This window comes from Somniosus microcephalus, chromosome 5 (genome assembly GCF_052327205.1).
Source record: "Somniosus microcephalus isolate GS21.2 chromosome 5, FLI_Smic_1.0, whole genome shotgun sequence".
In the NCBI taxonomy this organism is placed as follows: domain Eukaryota; kingdom Metazoa; phylum Chordata; class Chondrichthyes; order Squaliformes; family Somniosidae; genus Somniosus; species Somniosus microcephalus.
This window is the reverse complement of record NC_140991.1, coordinates 55932388-55946889: the sequence shown is the minus strand read 5'-3', so window position 1 is coordinate 55946889 and position 14502 is coordinate 55932388. Positions and strand designations below refer to the sequence as shown.

Genomic DNA, 14502 nt, shown 5'->3' with positions numbered 1-14502 from the left:
TCTAAGGATAAGGGGTAAGCCATTTAGGACTGAGATGAGGTGGAATTTCTTCACCCAGAGAGTGGTGAACCTGTGGAATTCTCTACCACACAAGGTAGTTGAGGCCAATTCATTAAATATATTCAAGAAGGAGTTAGATATATTTCTTAAGGCTAAAGGGATCAAGGGATATGAGGAGAAAGCAGGGGCAGGGTACTGAATTTGGATGATCAGCCATGATCTCATTAAATGGCGGAACAGGCTCGAGGGGCCGAATGGCCTACTCCTGCTCCTATCTTCTATGTTTCTATGTAACTGGACTGCTGCAGTAAAAATTCTTAAGTGTAAATAGGGTGAGATGCTATAGAGGAAGGTTTCTCTATCACTACCAGAAAGAATGCTGCACCAATTTCATGGTGGGGAGGAGAATGGAAGGCAACCACATCAATAGAGCTCCTTGTAGGGCACAGGGGAATAAGATAGGTTTTCTAGAATTCCAGGTAAAACTCTGTTAAATGGACAGGAGTAACTATGATTTTCCTGGTTTACCTCATCCATGGCACATGAAGGATAACAAATGAACTGGATATATTTAGTTTTTGGTGTTAAATGAAACTGCTGCTATCCTCTATGGCAATGGATTACTATTCTTTGTTTCTCATCTAGTGGAATGAGTAAGCTGTATAAAAATAAAAAATCCAACAGCAAATGTGCTGAAGTTAATTTGCAAACAATAAGCTCTGTTTCTCACCACATCAGTAAGCAGCATAATCATAATAGGAATGTAATGGATAAGAATATACACAAGCAAATGCACACACTGAAACATCATTTTACTCTTGCAATGCTTTCTATACACTTGTGTGACAGTTCCACAGACTGTGGCAGAATGTTTTATCATTGTGAATGCTTGATAGCATTATCCAGCCTTTCTTATATGGAGAGTTAGTCTTTTACGTGCAAGGAATCAGGTTTGTGCCATTCTCTGCCCAAAAGACCATAAGTGCAATAAAATTAATTCCGCATGACAACAGTGGCTTCCTTATGCAGCTGGACTGCAAAATTCACTGACAATCAGTATTCATAAATGTTTTCAAAGTGTTGCAATTGTTTATCTCTCACTATGAAAATTTATTGAGGAATGGCATACTGTAATTCAACACTGTACTTATTTTAACCATTTATTATAAATACACTTAAATCGCTTTCTCCAAGAACAGTTACCCACCCATTTGTGAAAAACTTTCTTTATAGACGTAGTAAATGAACCAGCAACGTCACAGACTGTACTGCAAACAGGATGAAACAGCCTTTTATTCTAAAGTGATATGTACAAGAAAGCTGTCTTACATTGTTTTATACACTGTGTAAAAGAGCCATTAAAAACTGATTGCACTGTGCTTACATTTTGTTTAAAACATTGTAGTAAAATTGTAATAAAGGCAACAACAAACAGGCAAACAAGACATCAATAATTGTGCAGAGGTTTCATTTACTCTGAAAACAGCTCGACAAAAAAAAATAGTGCCAAACAGAAATAGGCATGGTCTTCCAGGTTCACGCAGTGCACAATATAGTTAGCGCGCGAGAACGGACCTAAATTCATTCTCTCTCACATCTGGAACTGCAGGCACTTAATTGTTCCAACCTCCGTATCCCACACAATATATGGAACACCAAGCTCTTAAAACAATTGTTTAAAGGAAAGCTTTCCAAATTCCCGAATGTACACAAGGGTATCACAGTAAAAGCAATAATAAAACGTAAGTCACTTATTTGTATGTCTTTTTATATATACATAACAAAATTGTTACTTCCTTTTTTTTTTCTTTCTTGAATTCGCACAGACATCATTGTATACTATATAACCACTCACATCTGGTACAATACAAAGATATAATGAGTACTGGAAGCATTAAACATGGTCTCCTACTTGACCTAACAGATTTGCAGTGTTACAGGCTTGCATGAAAACCAATCTTGTGTTTCCCTTCTTTATTTTGCCCCACATTTCCCAATAGCCTGATATGAGAAGCATTGTTCTGCTCGTTGCTATGAAGGCTTGCAGCGGCCAGGACATTCATACACCAAAGCATATCTTTCATTTTGGGATAACACTTCCTCTGTGTAGGTTATTGGCTGTAAACAGAACTGAAATGTGAAAGAATTAGCGTTAAAAAATGGTAAGTAGCCGTAGAGCCGCCTTCTCTTCCCTGAAATCATAAAATTGGCAGTGATTCCTCTGCTCCAGCAATGAACTAGAAGGATTACAGTGAACAGCGGTGTGGTATGCTGTACAATTTATCATGTTCCACAATTTCCACAGTTCTCCTCAGTCAGATTTAAAACATTACATAGTCTAAAAGCACATTGAGATTTTTTTTTGAAGTATGACCTATTCCATCCAAAGACACAAACAACATTTCTCCAATAAAGGAATATTAAAATTGAGGACAATGGACCACAGAACATTTTCGTCAATATTTAAGTGAATTTCACATTTAAAATTGTCCCCTCGGGACTAATGTAACAGAATTCCTGTATGCATCATTTTATGCCAAGCTTAGCATCTGTATACATTTGGGGGAAATGGGGGCCATGATCCCTCACAAATACAGTAACACAAGGGCATTGTGAAGGTAGCAGAATAAATCCAGCTATGAATTGCTAAAAATCAGTCACACTGTCTGGAGAAGAATCACATGATTAGATCCTCATGACAACACACTTGTTCGTCTGCTTCCACCTGATTGTCAAACTGTGAGAAAGTCTTTCTGTATTATCGACTGATGAATGTGACAGACAGAAGGAGGCAGATTAAGGCCAGCGAGTCTTTTCTCAAATTACTGAAGGCACTGGAATAGAGATCGTCGCAAAAACCTGCTACAGATTTGAAGTTCTTCTCCTTTGATATTCACAGGAACAAACTCATTAACTTTTTTAAAAAAAAGTGACTTATTGCCTTGTATGTCGAAGTACTTACTGTAGGGTCAGGGATAAAAGGGCCGTCCCTTGTCCTGCATTTGTAATCTGGACAGCCTGGCTACCTGAGAAGGGGACGGAGGGACATCTTGCCTATAAGGACCTTTTGGAAGGCTGTAGCTGGGATCGGTTTTGTAAGAGTCGTAGTTATTACGCCCTTCCGTGGGCTGATTAGCTATTGGCTGATCTTTCTGCCGCTGTTCCTCTTGGCGCAGCAATTCCTGTGTTTCCATCAAAACCCGTGCATTGACTCCGTGTCCTAGGTAGCCATTCCGAGAGCCCTGATAACTGGAGTATCTGGGATTGTCCTTTGCACTCTGGAACCCATCACCAGGGGCGTAGCCTTTATCCCATGCTTCCTGTGACATGGAACTGGAATTCTTTTTACTTTGCCTGCAGAGAGTAAACATAAGAAAAATTTGTAGACACAAATTTGATTTCTTTTTCACCTCTTAATGGGGGGTATGTATGCAAGGCATTAAATGCCAAATTGGAAAATATTGAATAGCCAAGACAACATTAATTATTCATAATTATTTTGTTCATAAATTATGTATACATTATTGATAAATGCAATTATGGTGTATTTGCATGATATCACCTAATAAATCATAATGTTGGTGTAGTGGTTATAATTAAGTGCTTTACAGTCAGTACTCCTGCACGACAGAACAGTACTTGTATCAAGAGGATTGGGCATTTACTGTAGGGGATAGGTGACGGGTACTGGTAGAGTCAGACAATCGACAGTCTGCTATCTACCCTGTTAGCAAAACAGATGCAACTGTAGCGTCATTGGTTCATTGGCCATCAAGAAATACTATCATACCATACAATCAGTCACACTATTTCTATTGCGAAGATGTGGAGACATGCCGCTGTACAGTTTTTGCAATGGACTGGGATAGCAGAATGCGGTGTCAAAAGAACCTAGGGATCCAAACGCAGGCTTACAATTCTCCACAATGGCAAGCTTCTGTTCTCAATCGCCCAGTCAGGGGGAAAGGCTCAGTAGAATTCCCAACAATTGGAAGGCGAGTCATACTGGCCATTCTCATGCCTCGTTCCATCGGCAGAGACCTGGGAGCAGGTAAGATGCTCTCCTTGCGAAGCAGCACATGGGTGGAAATGTCTACTAAGGAGGTTGAGAGGAGTGAATTTTTTTTAATAAATTGAAAAAAAAGGAATAAACTTACAGTATATCTGGGTCTTGGATATCAAACCAGAATGAGAAGGTAGGACTCCTCACTTAGGTGGCTTAAAAGGTGCCAATTTTGGACTGCTTCAGCCCAGTTCTTAGGTGCAGGGGTTGCATGGGACAAAACTCAATTCAGCTCGTGGCACATGCCCATCAAATGAAATAAGTGCGATGCAACCAACGCAAGATTTTCCGAGTGATAAATGTTTGGACTAAATACAGGCGCTTTTCTTTTGGTAAAAAGTCACAATATTTGAGTTCACAATAAGTGGGCTCCTCTGTATTACTTGCTTGTTTAATAACCTTTTATGTAATCTCACTTTTGCTTAGTTTATTTTTGTTCTAAAACTTGTAATTTTTTTAATTTTTTTACAGAATGTCCCAAATAGTTCCCCAATAACCTATCTGACCCACTAAAACAACTGGAAGTTGTTTAAACTGTAGTAGATGAATTATCAACATTATATAGACTACTGCCAACAAACCAGCCTGAAGACAGACATATGGCAGAAAGCCCCTGAAAAGTCGTCTTTTTTTCAACACATTCTAATCCTTGTGTGTATCATCGGGTTAATTTAGACATACTAGGAAACAGCTGTCTCCAATGTACTGTCCAGCTAATATTTTTTGTTGACTTTGCCATTCAGAGAACTGCAGTAGCATAAATTACACCATTAAAAAAAAAACAATTTATTTAAATTGATTTGTATTTCTGGCAAAATTATACTAAAGAAGTGACCTTTAGTTAGTTAACTTTTATTTCCCCTTTATGACGTTCAGAATTTGAATTTTTCCAACCACTGCAGATTTACAGAGCATGCAGGGCAATGAGAAAACATGCTCTTGTACCGCAAGCTATATTCATTATTCAAAACGGTTAATATGTAAACCTTATACAGTATGTAGATTCTTGTGCCAATTACTTTTATGGCTTCAGGTATAAAATGAAATGAACAGTCTCTGGCTTAATAAAGCCACGTGGCCTTGGTGTTCTTACCGCGGCAATGAGCTGTACTGTCGCTGCGCCTGCTGGAAGCTCTCCCTTTCTTCTTGTCTCTGGCGCTGCAGTTGAACCTCTACAGACACAGAGTGTCGACCGCTTTGAGCGTAAGGACCAGAGCTGGGCTAAAGAGGAATTGTAAAACAAATCAATTAAAAGATTTTGAAGTGGTCTTTCGCAATACCAGACCCATAGGCCAGCTGAAGCTGTATAAAAAGTAGCACTCACCTTCAGAACTGAGGTTTGGAGAGTTTAAACATGAGCAGCTAGTCAAAAGGTTACTTCTTGAAACTGTTATTTGCTTTTAATTGTCAGATTTGTTTTTTCTAACTTATGGTCCAAGCATATAACAATAAAGGAAAAATAATTTCCATTTTGTTTGACATTATTTCAGGTCAAATTGTTGAACTTATATGTTTGACACCCATTTCCTGGACCGATATTGAAAGTTATGTGCAATAATTATCCCATACTTCAATTTCTGTAATTATTTCCTCAAATATCTATTTAAGTTGTGTGCTTTATTGCTATTATGGGATGGCTGATTGGGTCACTACTTCTAAATTGTTGCTGGTTAATAGTAAACTTACAGGACAACTTTAAGCATTGTTTGAGAATATTCTGTGAAGTGAAATGTGAACTTTTTTTTTGAGGCTGGCTATTGATGCAGAAGGTATTGTACACTGAAACCGAGTAGTCGTCTTTGGAAACACAATCGGACACAATTTGCTTTAAAAACATGCAGTAAGCAAAATCTTCCTCCCCCCCCCTTTTCGTGACACATTCCTCAGAAGAGCACAAACATCTGCACAAACATTGTACTACACAAGCGAAGCCTAATTATGAAAATCATTTCCAGCTACAAAGATCTCAAAGGCACACTTGGAAATAGCACTGCATTCTAAAACACAAATAATCTTGGGATGGTGAACATGAATGCGTGAGACTGTCAAGACCCTAGAAATAAAAAGGTCAAGGACATGAGGTAGATGGCGTTATGAGAATGAAATGTAGCTTTCTCGGGCTTTACCAAGAAGGAGCAAGGTCCAGGAATGGAGGGAGTAGGGAAGAGGTGAATCTGAAAGGTCACTTGTATCCCTATACACTAGAAAGAACATGTATTAACTCTAAAATTAAACATAAAAATGCTTGCACTCGAAACTGCTTTGACCTTGATAAACGGAAGTTAGAAAAATTGGAATACAATCAAATCTGTAAAACCAAGGACAGGAAGAGATATGGCACAAGCCTTTATTTGTTTTAGTCAGGATAGAACCATTATCCAGTTTTATGCAAACCCAAATGTACATTTTAGCATGTAATTAATTGAATCCATTTATTCTAAGCTTGAATCATAAAAATTACAGCACAGAAGGAGGTTATTCAGCCTATTGTGTGCGCACCAGTGTTAACTCTTTAATTGGAGCTATCGACTCTAATCCCATTTCCCTGCCCTATCCACATTTTTTTTATATTCTTCCTTTTCCAAGTACTTATCCAATTCCCTTTTAAATGATGTTATAGTCGTTGCCTCAAAGGCCACTTGTGCTAAAGCATTCCATGGTCTAATAACCATCTGTGTGAAAAGAAACTTCCCCTTCATTCTTCTTGTAATGATAATCCGGAGTCTATGCTCCCTTGTTACTGATTCAACAACCAGTGGAAACAATCTTTTCTTGCCTGAACATATCATAATTCTAAAAACTTCTATTAAATCCCCCAGTAACTTTCTCTGTTCTAGTAAGAACAAAATCCCAATTTTGAGCCTTTCTTCTTACCCAGGAACTCTCATTACTGGCGTCATTCCATTGAATCTTTGCTATACTCTTTCCACTACTCTAGTATCCTGAGGGTCATAATGGGGTGACCAGAACTGCATGCAATACCCCAACTGTGACCTAAGCCATGTACAAATTCAAAATCACTGTTGTTACATACACTGAATCTATTAGATACTATAATTAGGTTCAATAGCACTCAAAATATCCCTGAGGATTTTACAGCGATCACGAAAACCAGTTGCTATTTGTAAGATGCCACATTGAACATATTCAAGTTCAAGTATTAAACTGTATATTTCCGAGCTTAAGCATTTATAGGTGGATTGCATCAAAAGAGCAGATTGGTATGTTTGTTATCTTTCTACTTCAAGTCAATGTAATTTTTCAATGAATCTTCATGGTAGCCTTGACCTGATGATTTAAAAGGAACTCTGCACGAATACTCTCCGCAAAGGGTGACCAGTTACCTTAAGATTTATAAATCCCTTTGACATGTGCTCATTCTGCAGCATGTGCTGCTCTCTCTGTACAGTTACTTTGATAAATTCTGTATTGATCAATCAGATTGGAAGTTCATACCTGCACATGGCACTTAAAATTAGAATGGCTGAAACATCCCAATAGACTCCCAGATCAGGCATTGCACCTACACACACGGAACAAAGTTCCCTCTACTCTGCTTCAAGAACGTGCTCCAACTTTCAGCTTCAGAATAGCATGCTTTTAGTACACCAGCATAAAGGTTTCCATTTGCCACACCAATTATCCTTATGGCCTTGTCTGAGCACGATTGCAAATTTGGTGCCCATTTGTGTTGAATTATGTAAAGTATTGTGTTATGGCACTTGCCAGGATCGGAGCAGAGACTTGCCAAACTTTTAAAGGGCATGGAAGAGAGAGAGGAGACTTTCTTTCGGGATTCAAAACACTGATCCAAAGATGAAGGAGCAGTGCGCCAACTCATTCCCTTAGAGTACGATTTACACTTAACCAGTTTTTACAGCCTGAAAAGATTAAACACCAGTGGAGGGGGCGGGGTGGGGGGGGAAACAAATAACAGAAAAATGTCAACAATATGGATGATGATTTAAGTGGTCATGTAGATTGGTTAATAAAAACAAAAAAATCCTATTCTTTCCATACAATCATTAGAGCAAAGGATATACCTGGGTTTTGATGAGACATGCAGTAACATTTAGAATGCATAGATTTCGCAAACTCTGACTCTGGACTCGGCTCAAAAACTATTCTTTTTAATGGGGAGCTGGGAACAGTTCCATTTTTTTTTAATTTTTTTTTTAATACATTTGTTGTTTCAATATGTTCAGATTTGATCCAACTGATTTAAACTCACTGTACTGAACCTGCAATTTAGGAAATCATTCTATTCCTTAAGGTAATTGTGCCTCTTGTCCTTAGGAGTCCCTTCTGTTCATTACAGGAAACTATAAACTGAGGTTAAAACAGTCTGTTTAAAACGGTTATGAAATTAAAATACACAACAGTTTGCCCTTCGACCTACAGTAGTTAAGTTCCAAGTCTTTCAGAGTCCAACCTTTTCTCACAGTTCCAGTTCCCAAACCACATGTTCCTCCTCCCCCCCATAAAATAAGCGACACTCCACAAAACGGAAACCTGCTAACAAAATAACCATGCACAATGGAAAGTGGCACACACTTCCAGAGAGAAACAATTTTGTTTTGCAATGGAAACAAAAACCCAGACTATAACAAGTAAAACACAGATTTTATCTTTAATGTGATTTAAATAAAAGCGGCATAATGGCACTTACATTACAATCAACCATTTAAAAACTCTGAATCTGGTAATGTGAGTTGCTGTAAAAATTGATTAATCACTTGATCCAGTATTAAAACAGCAAGACTTTTACACTTACAAACTCACACAACACAGTGATGTTTTTGAATCCCAATTTCTAAAGATAACAAGTATATACAATCCCTAGTGCTATTTAAAAAAAAAAAAATCATCATCTCATGGCTTCCACTGATCCAATTTTGAAGAATATATAAGGGGATACCATTTTGCACAATTGCCCAATACCCATTTATTGGAATTGTCCTCCCAACGTGGCTTGACAGGGAATTAGCACATGTTGTCGAAAGGTCTGGTCGGCTGTCTCCCAAGAAAATGAATGAGCACATTCCACACTGGGTGTTTCAAATCTGAGGCGATCAGTTGGCATGTAAGCATACGGAACCGTCCATTTGCGTGTATGCTGCCACTTCATATCACCAATTTGTCGCTTCCATTTTCCCTGACTGCAGAGATCACCAACTCACTGGCTAAAGATCCCATCAGAAACGAAGGTAGTTGGCAGGAGGCAGCAGCAGAGGTAAGCAGTAAGCATGCAGTGATTATTTTTAATTATGGTGCCAACATTGAAGTACTAGTCATGATTAGATGACAGCATTCTTAAATCAACGCACCCTAAGTTATAGACAAACACGGCTTTACATTTTATACACAATGGTTTTGTACAAGCAGTCATATTTATCAATCCCATTAGATGGGCCTGCTGTAATGCAACAGAATAAAAACTCTACTCATTATATGTAACAGAGGACACTTTTTAAAAAAATCAGTATTTGCATATGCAACTTTTTTTTTAAAGTCCTTTCATAAATGTCTGCGTTGAGCAAAGTTCACTCTGTAAACAACGTGCCATCTGCTGGACTCCCCCCTCCACCTTCCAGTCCCAGCACAGTTGCTTTGAAAGCTATTTGACACCAATACAAAATAAAGCGCCCAGTCTGGAGTGAGCTTCATTACTTCTTTCAAACATTGGTTGTCCCCCGAAGAAGAATGGGTTAGTCCAGTTAATCAGGATAGCATAGGTTTCTCCAGACAGACTGAAGCCACTCAAGCAATGATGGGTTGATATTGTATGAGGTGAAATTATCAGTGATGCACCACAGATGTAGATAAGGGGTTAGAAGTTAACAGGTCAAAGGTATGCGACTCCTCACTGCCTTTACTGCATACAGGCCCAAGGATCAGCGTTTGCAGATGCTGCTGTTAAGTCAAAGTTCATTGCCCTCCGTCCCCATCTGGACACAGTCTAAACACTCACCCAAGGCTGTTCAAAACTGTATGTACGCCTCCGGTCCTCCAGCTCCTCTTGTTTTGCTTGCTGGAACTCGTTTCTTAGCTTCTGTATCCGATCGTGGTTACTGGGAGTGAGTCTGTTACTAGAATGGAAAAGGAAGGGGGGAAAAAAAAAAGACTGAAATAGGCGAAGCAACACAGTGCATTAGGCAGAGCTAATACAATTCACCTCAAGGTTGACAAAACTGGTAGCTCACACTTCACTTTTAATTTAATGGTGTGTAAATCAGGCGAAGTGATGAGAGAACCAGCTGGCAAGGGGCCGTTTCTTTCTTTTCAGCTTCTGTCTAACTATCAACTTCACAGATTCATGCTGGGGAAATCACCAATATTGGAAGGGAAATCAACAACTCCGATACATTTGCATATGCAAAATTCAATATATTTTTATTGCAAAATGAGGTAACCCTATCACCAGTGATTTCCAACTGGAAGGAACAATTCTCTGCAGGGAACAAACGTGACCAATTTTAATTTGCATTTGGAAACAAGCTGTCCTCTGCTTCACCTGCAAAGTATCTCAGTTCTGTATTAAAAGGGCCTGTGTATATGGTGTCCCGTGAAAATCAATGCAGCAGATTAGTTAATCAATTTTAACAGAGTCATCAATCACTTCAGATTTTAAAGCTAATTACCTAATCAATAAAACAAAATCCACAGTTAGAGAGAAAAAAATGCAAGAAATAAAATATTCAAAGCTTAAGTGAATATAGTGTTACCTAATTTTGAAAGAAAAATTATTTTTAAAATAATCACAGCTCATTGTTTCATCTCTTATGTGTAGCATAAAATAGATGCTCTGCATTGTAAGTAATTATGATCAGTATACGCTTCAATGTTAGAGTTTTTTGTAGCTATTTACCAAATACAGATCAGCTATGATTTAATTGAATAGGTTTGAGGAGCTAAATGGCCTTCTCCTGATCCTATATTCCACATGATCCTCCCCAAGCTGGCAAAAAAAAGGTCACAGGCTCCTTTCATGGCTTCCCATGGCAGTTTTCTTCAGTGGCCCAACCAGCAGCAAAAGCATGCTTTCAAAATCAAGAATAAATGCTTTAGTGCGAGTTCCCCTGCTTCTTCAGGCTGGATGGGTTGGCTATACTGATACCAGATAAAGCTCATCCTCATACGTGAGCTGGAGAGTCAGTCTGCATCAGGATGACCCTGTAACAACTGTATCTTCAGTGAACAATTTATACTGCAGCTCCTCCCTCCCAACAGTTTAAGTATTGTTTTTTCTCCTTCTCTCCCAACCTATCTGGTATTTTCTGATAAAAGGAGCTGGCAGGCAACACATTCAGAGGGCTCTGTGCCCACTATGCCTCATCATCCTCCAGGAGGTGTGCAAAAACGCCCTGGGTTGACAGACCCCGCAAAGTATATTCTAGTAAGCAAATAAAGGGACTGCAAGCGGGATATTAGATCAAATTTGAAAGTAAAGGAAGCATGTGGTACTTGCAGGGCAGATAATAATAAAGACAGCCACCTCATTACAGGAAAGATAGAAAAGCAATGGAAGAAGTGCAGCATAGATTCACTAGCATGTTATCTGGGATATTCGGTTATAACAACATGAAACGAAATTTGAGCAATTAAAGGTTTTTCCACAACGTTAAATTGGGTACAATTGGCCAATAATGCTAATCAATAGGCATTCAATTCAGTGAGCTCTGAACAGACAAAGTCAATAGACAAAGTAGTGGCACAGTTCAATATGGATGAGTGTAACAGCACAAGGTTAGGTCGAAGTGAGAATGTAGGTAAACATATTACAGGAAACTCTTTGGTATCCGGCACCGACGGGACCAGGATGGTGCCGGTTGATTAAAAATTCCGGATGACGGAGAGGGTTATCTACCGAGGCTATTTTTAACAAACAAAGAGTCAGACTCCTGTTATTGAGGTGTTTGGACTTCCGACAGCGCCAAGAAACCGAGTAGTAGCAGTTTGGAGAACTACCCTCACTGACTAACTCGGCCACCGCGGGAGACTCGGACTCAGCAACATTTCCGGTTATTGAGGTGTTGTTTTCGGAGTATGAATTTTGCCGGTTGATAGAGAATTCCGGATATTTAGGTGCCGTTTAAATGAGAGTTTCCTGTAAATTGCAATGTGCTGAAGGTAACCGGGCAGGAAGAGAGATCGGCTTTTGGTGGCTAGGTTGTTAGAACCTTCATTGGAGGTGTTTAAGAAATTAGGGTCCAGGAATATTTTTCTGTCATGCACATGATTCAGGTCCTATAGGATACAGCTTTAAAATTTAGGTTGTCCAAAAGAAATAGAAAAAAAAAATGTTGTTGAACTTTTCTAAGAGGGGATAGAATTGTGGACTTGCTTCCAAGTGGAGTTGGTGGAACAGAAGCTATGGTAAGTTTACACAAGGTTATATAGGGTTATGCTGATAATCGCAGTTTTCACTGGTCAACGAGAAGGTAGCAAGAGGGCACAACTTCAAGAGGCTCCAAAAATCTGTGTTGGTTTTCACTGGACAAGAGACAGCTGAGTGGGGATCTTATTGAAGCATTCCAGATCGTTAAGAATACGGACACATTTGTCCCTGAGAAACTGTTTACCATGGCTCTGGGAATGACAGCGAGGGGGTATAAATGGATAGAACAGTTCTAACTATTGAACCAGAGGGTGATGAATGCTTGGAATAGACTGCCCAGGGGAACCATGCAAAATGATAACATCAGCAATTTCAAGAGGGAGTTGGACAGGCACTTGGCAGGAAAATCAGTTGCGATGTAGACAGTGATCTGTGTATCACAAGGGGGCCAGGTTGTCTGAAACTGTTTTTCTGGTCCTGTACTTTCCTATGATCGCAAAATAAGTTAAGAGAGAGATGGGGGGGGGGGGGGGGGGGGCGGGGAGATCCTTTATATAGAGAATACTTAAAATGTGGAATTCTCTCCCACAAACTGTTGTTGAAGCAAAGTCCATCATTTCCTTTAAAAGGAAATTAGATAGTTGCTTGAAAAAGAGAAATAGTTAAAGGGTATGGAAAGGAAGTAGACTGGGTTTAGGCCAGATGGCTCATATGGGAGGAAAATATGGGCAAAGAGCTGATGAGCCAAATGGCCTGCCTCTTCACTGTAACATTCTATAATGATGTTTCCTCCTTCACCATTACATAACTGCCAGAAGATCTCATGAACTCCATGTGTGAACCTGTATCTGACCTATGGCAAAGCAGAAGAAAAAAACCCAATTGATAAAGACCAATTAGAAAGTACTAAGTGGAATCCATACTGCGAATGAAAATAATCGACTTTGGATGCAAAGTAGTATAGAATTTTCACATTCTGATATTCCGTACATCTGTGACTAGCCATCATCTGAAACCTCTACTGGCGCTAATCACTAAAATATGCAAGGATTCTGTGCTCCAAGCAGGAAAACTGCACTGGAAGAGATCAAAAAATTATATTTTCTAAAGATAAAAGTTGAGAGAAAGTCATCACATTCCAAATTTCACAGTGCAAAGCGTCAAAAGTGCAAGGCTTAAAAGGATAGGCCAAGTAGTAGCTAAACATCACAACCATATTCCAGACCCCAGAGTATGCGATCATAGGATTATAATATATTCAATGAGTATTATTTACTTAATTAAATAAATGGGTTACACTTGGGAAAATTACAGACACTGGTATTAAATATCTATCGGCTACTAATAGCAAACAAGTCTCCATAAACAGTGATGCTTACACTATATGAAACCAGTCTCTGAAGTGCTGCCGCCGTCAGCCTCCCAACACAGGTTTGCAGGAGTCTAGTTCCCAGTCTTTAGTTGTCAAATGGGGAGTGCTAATTTTAAAATGTGGCTGCTTTTTGGTTTCAATTGAGTGGATTGGTCATCACTGCAGACATGCACTGGCTTTTGATTGTGTAAATTCAGAGTGTACAAAAGTGTGGCAAAGTCATTTGGATTCACACTGCGACTTCTCAGTGAAGTGAATGGGAAATAGAGCTCTACATGGATACATAGGCAAAAAGATAAACTAGAAATTAGAGAATAATTGAAAGATTATCTGTTTTGGGGTCTCCTCCAACAATGCAGCACTCCCTTAGTACTTCACTGAAGTGTCAGCCTGGATTAAAGTGTCAACTCCTGGAGCGAGGCTTCAATTTAACTACTCTAATCCCACTTCCCTGCTCATACCTCTCACCCTTTCATAGTCTTTCTCAAACGTTTAATTCCCACACAAATGCCATGATTGATGTGGCGTCAATACCTTCTTGCAGTAATGCGGTCAACCTTCGAATAACCTTCGGGTGCAAAAAAATGTTTCAAACCTCCCTTTTATGCTGCTATTATTAATCCAGAGCTGCTCTATAAATATAAACATAAACTCAATCTCTAATGCAGAAGAAAAATCACGGTTAACATTTTGGGTGGAACCCTTTATCAGACCCAAACTGCTGACCTA

General features: G+C 39.1%; 1 protein-coding gene across 5 annotated transcripts in view; it reads right to left on the bottom strand.

Annotated features, from left to right (window-relative positions):
* Window positions 1-1264: 1264 nt before the first annotated feature.
* LOC147117045 (partitioning defective 3 homolog) overlaps window positions 1265-14502 on the bottom strand; it is an 862692-nt gene continuing 849454 nt past the window's right edge. For 4 of the 5 annotated variants that reach the window (XM_085987637.1, XM_085987633.1, XM_085987635.1 and 1 more), the window contains 3 exons: window positions 10035-10152; window positions 5157-5284; window positions 1265-3354 (listed from right to left, as the gene is read on the bottom strand). In XM_085987637.1, the coding sequence (XP_085843763.1) occupies window positions 2970-3354; window positions 5157-5284; window positions 10035-10152 (631 nt within the window). In that variant the 3' untranslated portion in view covers window positions 1265-2969. The remainder of the gene's footprint in view (window positions 3355-5156; window positions 5285-10034; window positions 10153-14502) is intronic. The other variant, XM_085987634.1, reaches the window with a different exon arrangement.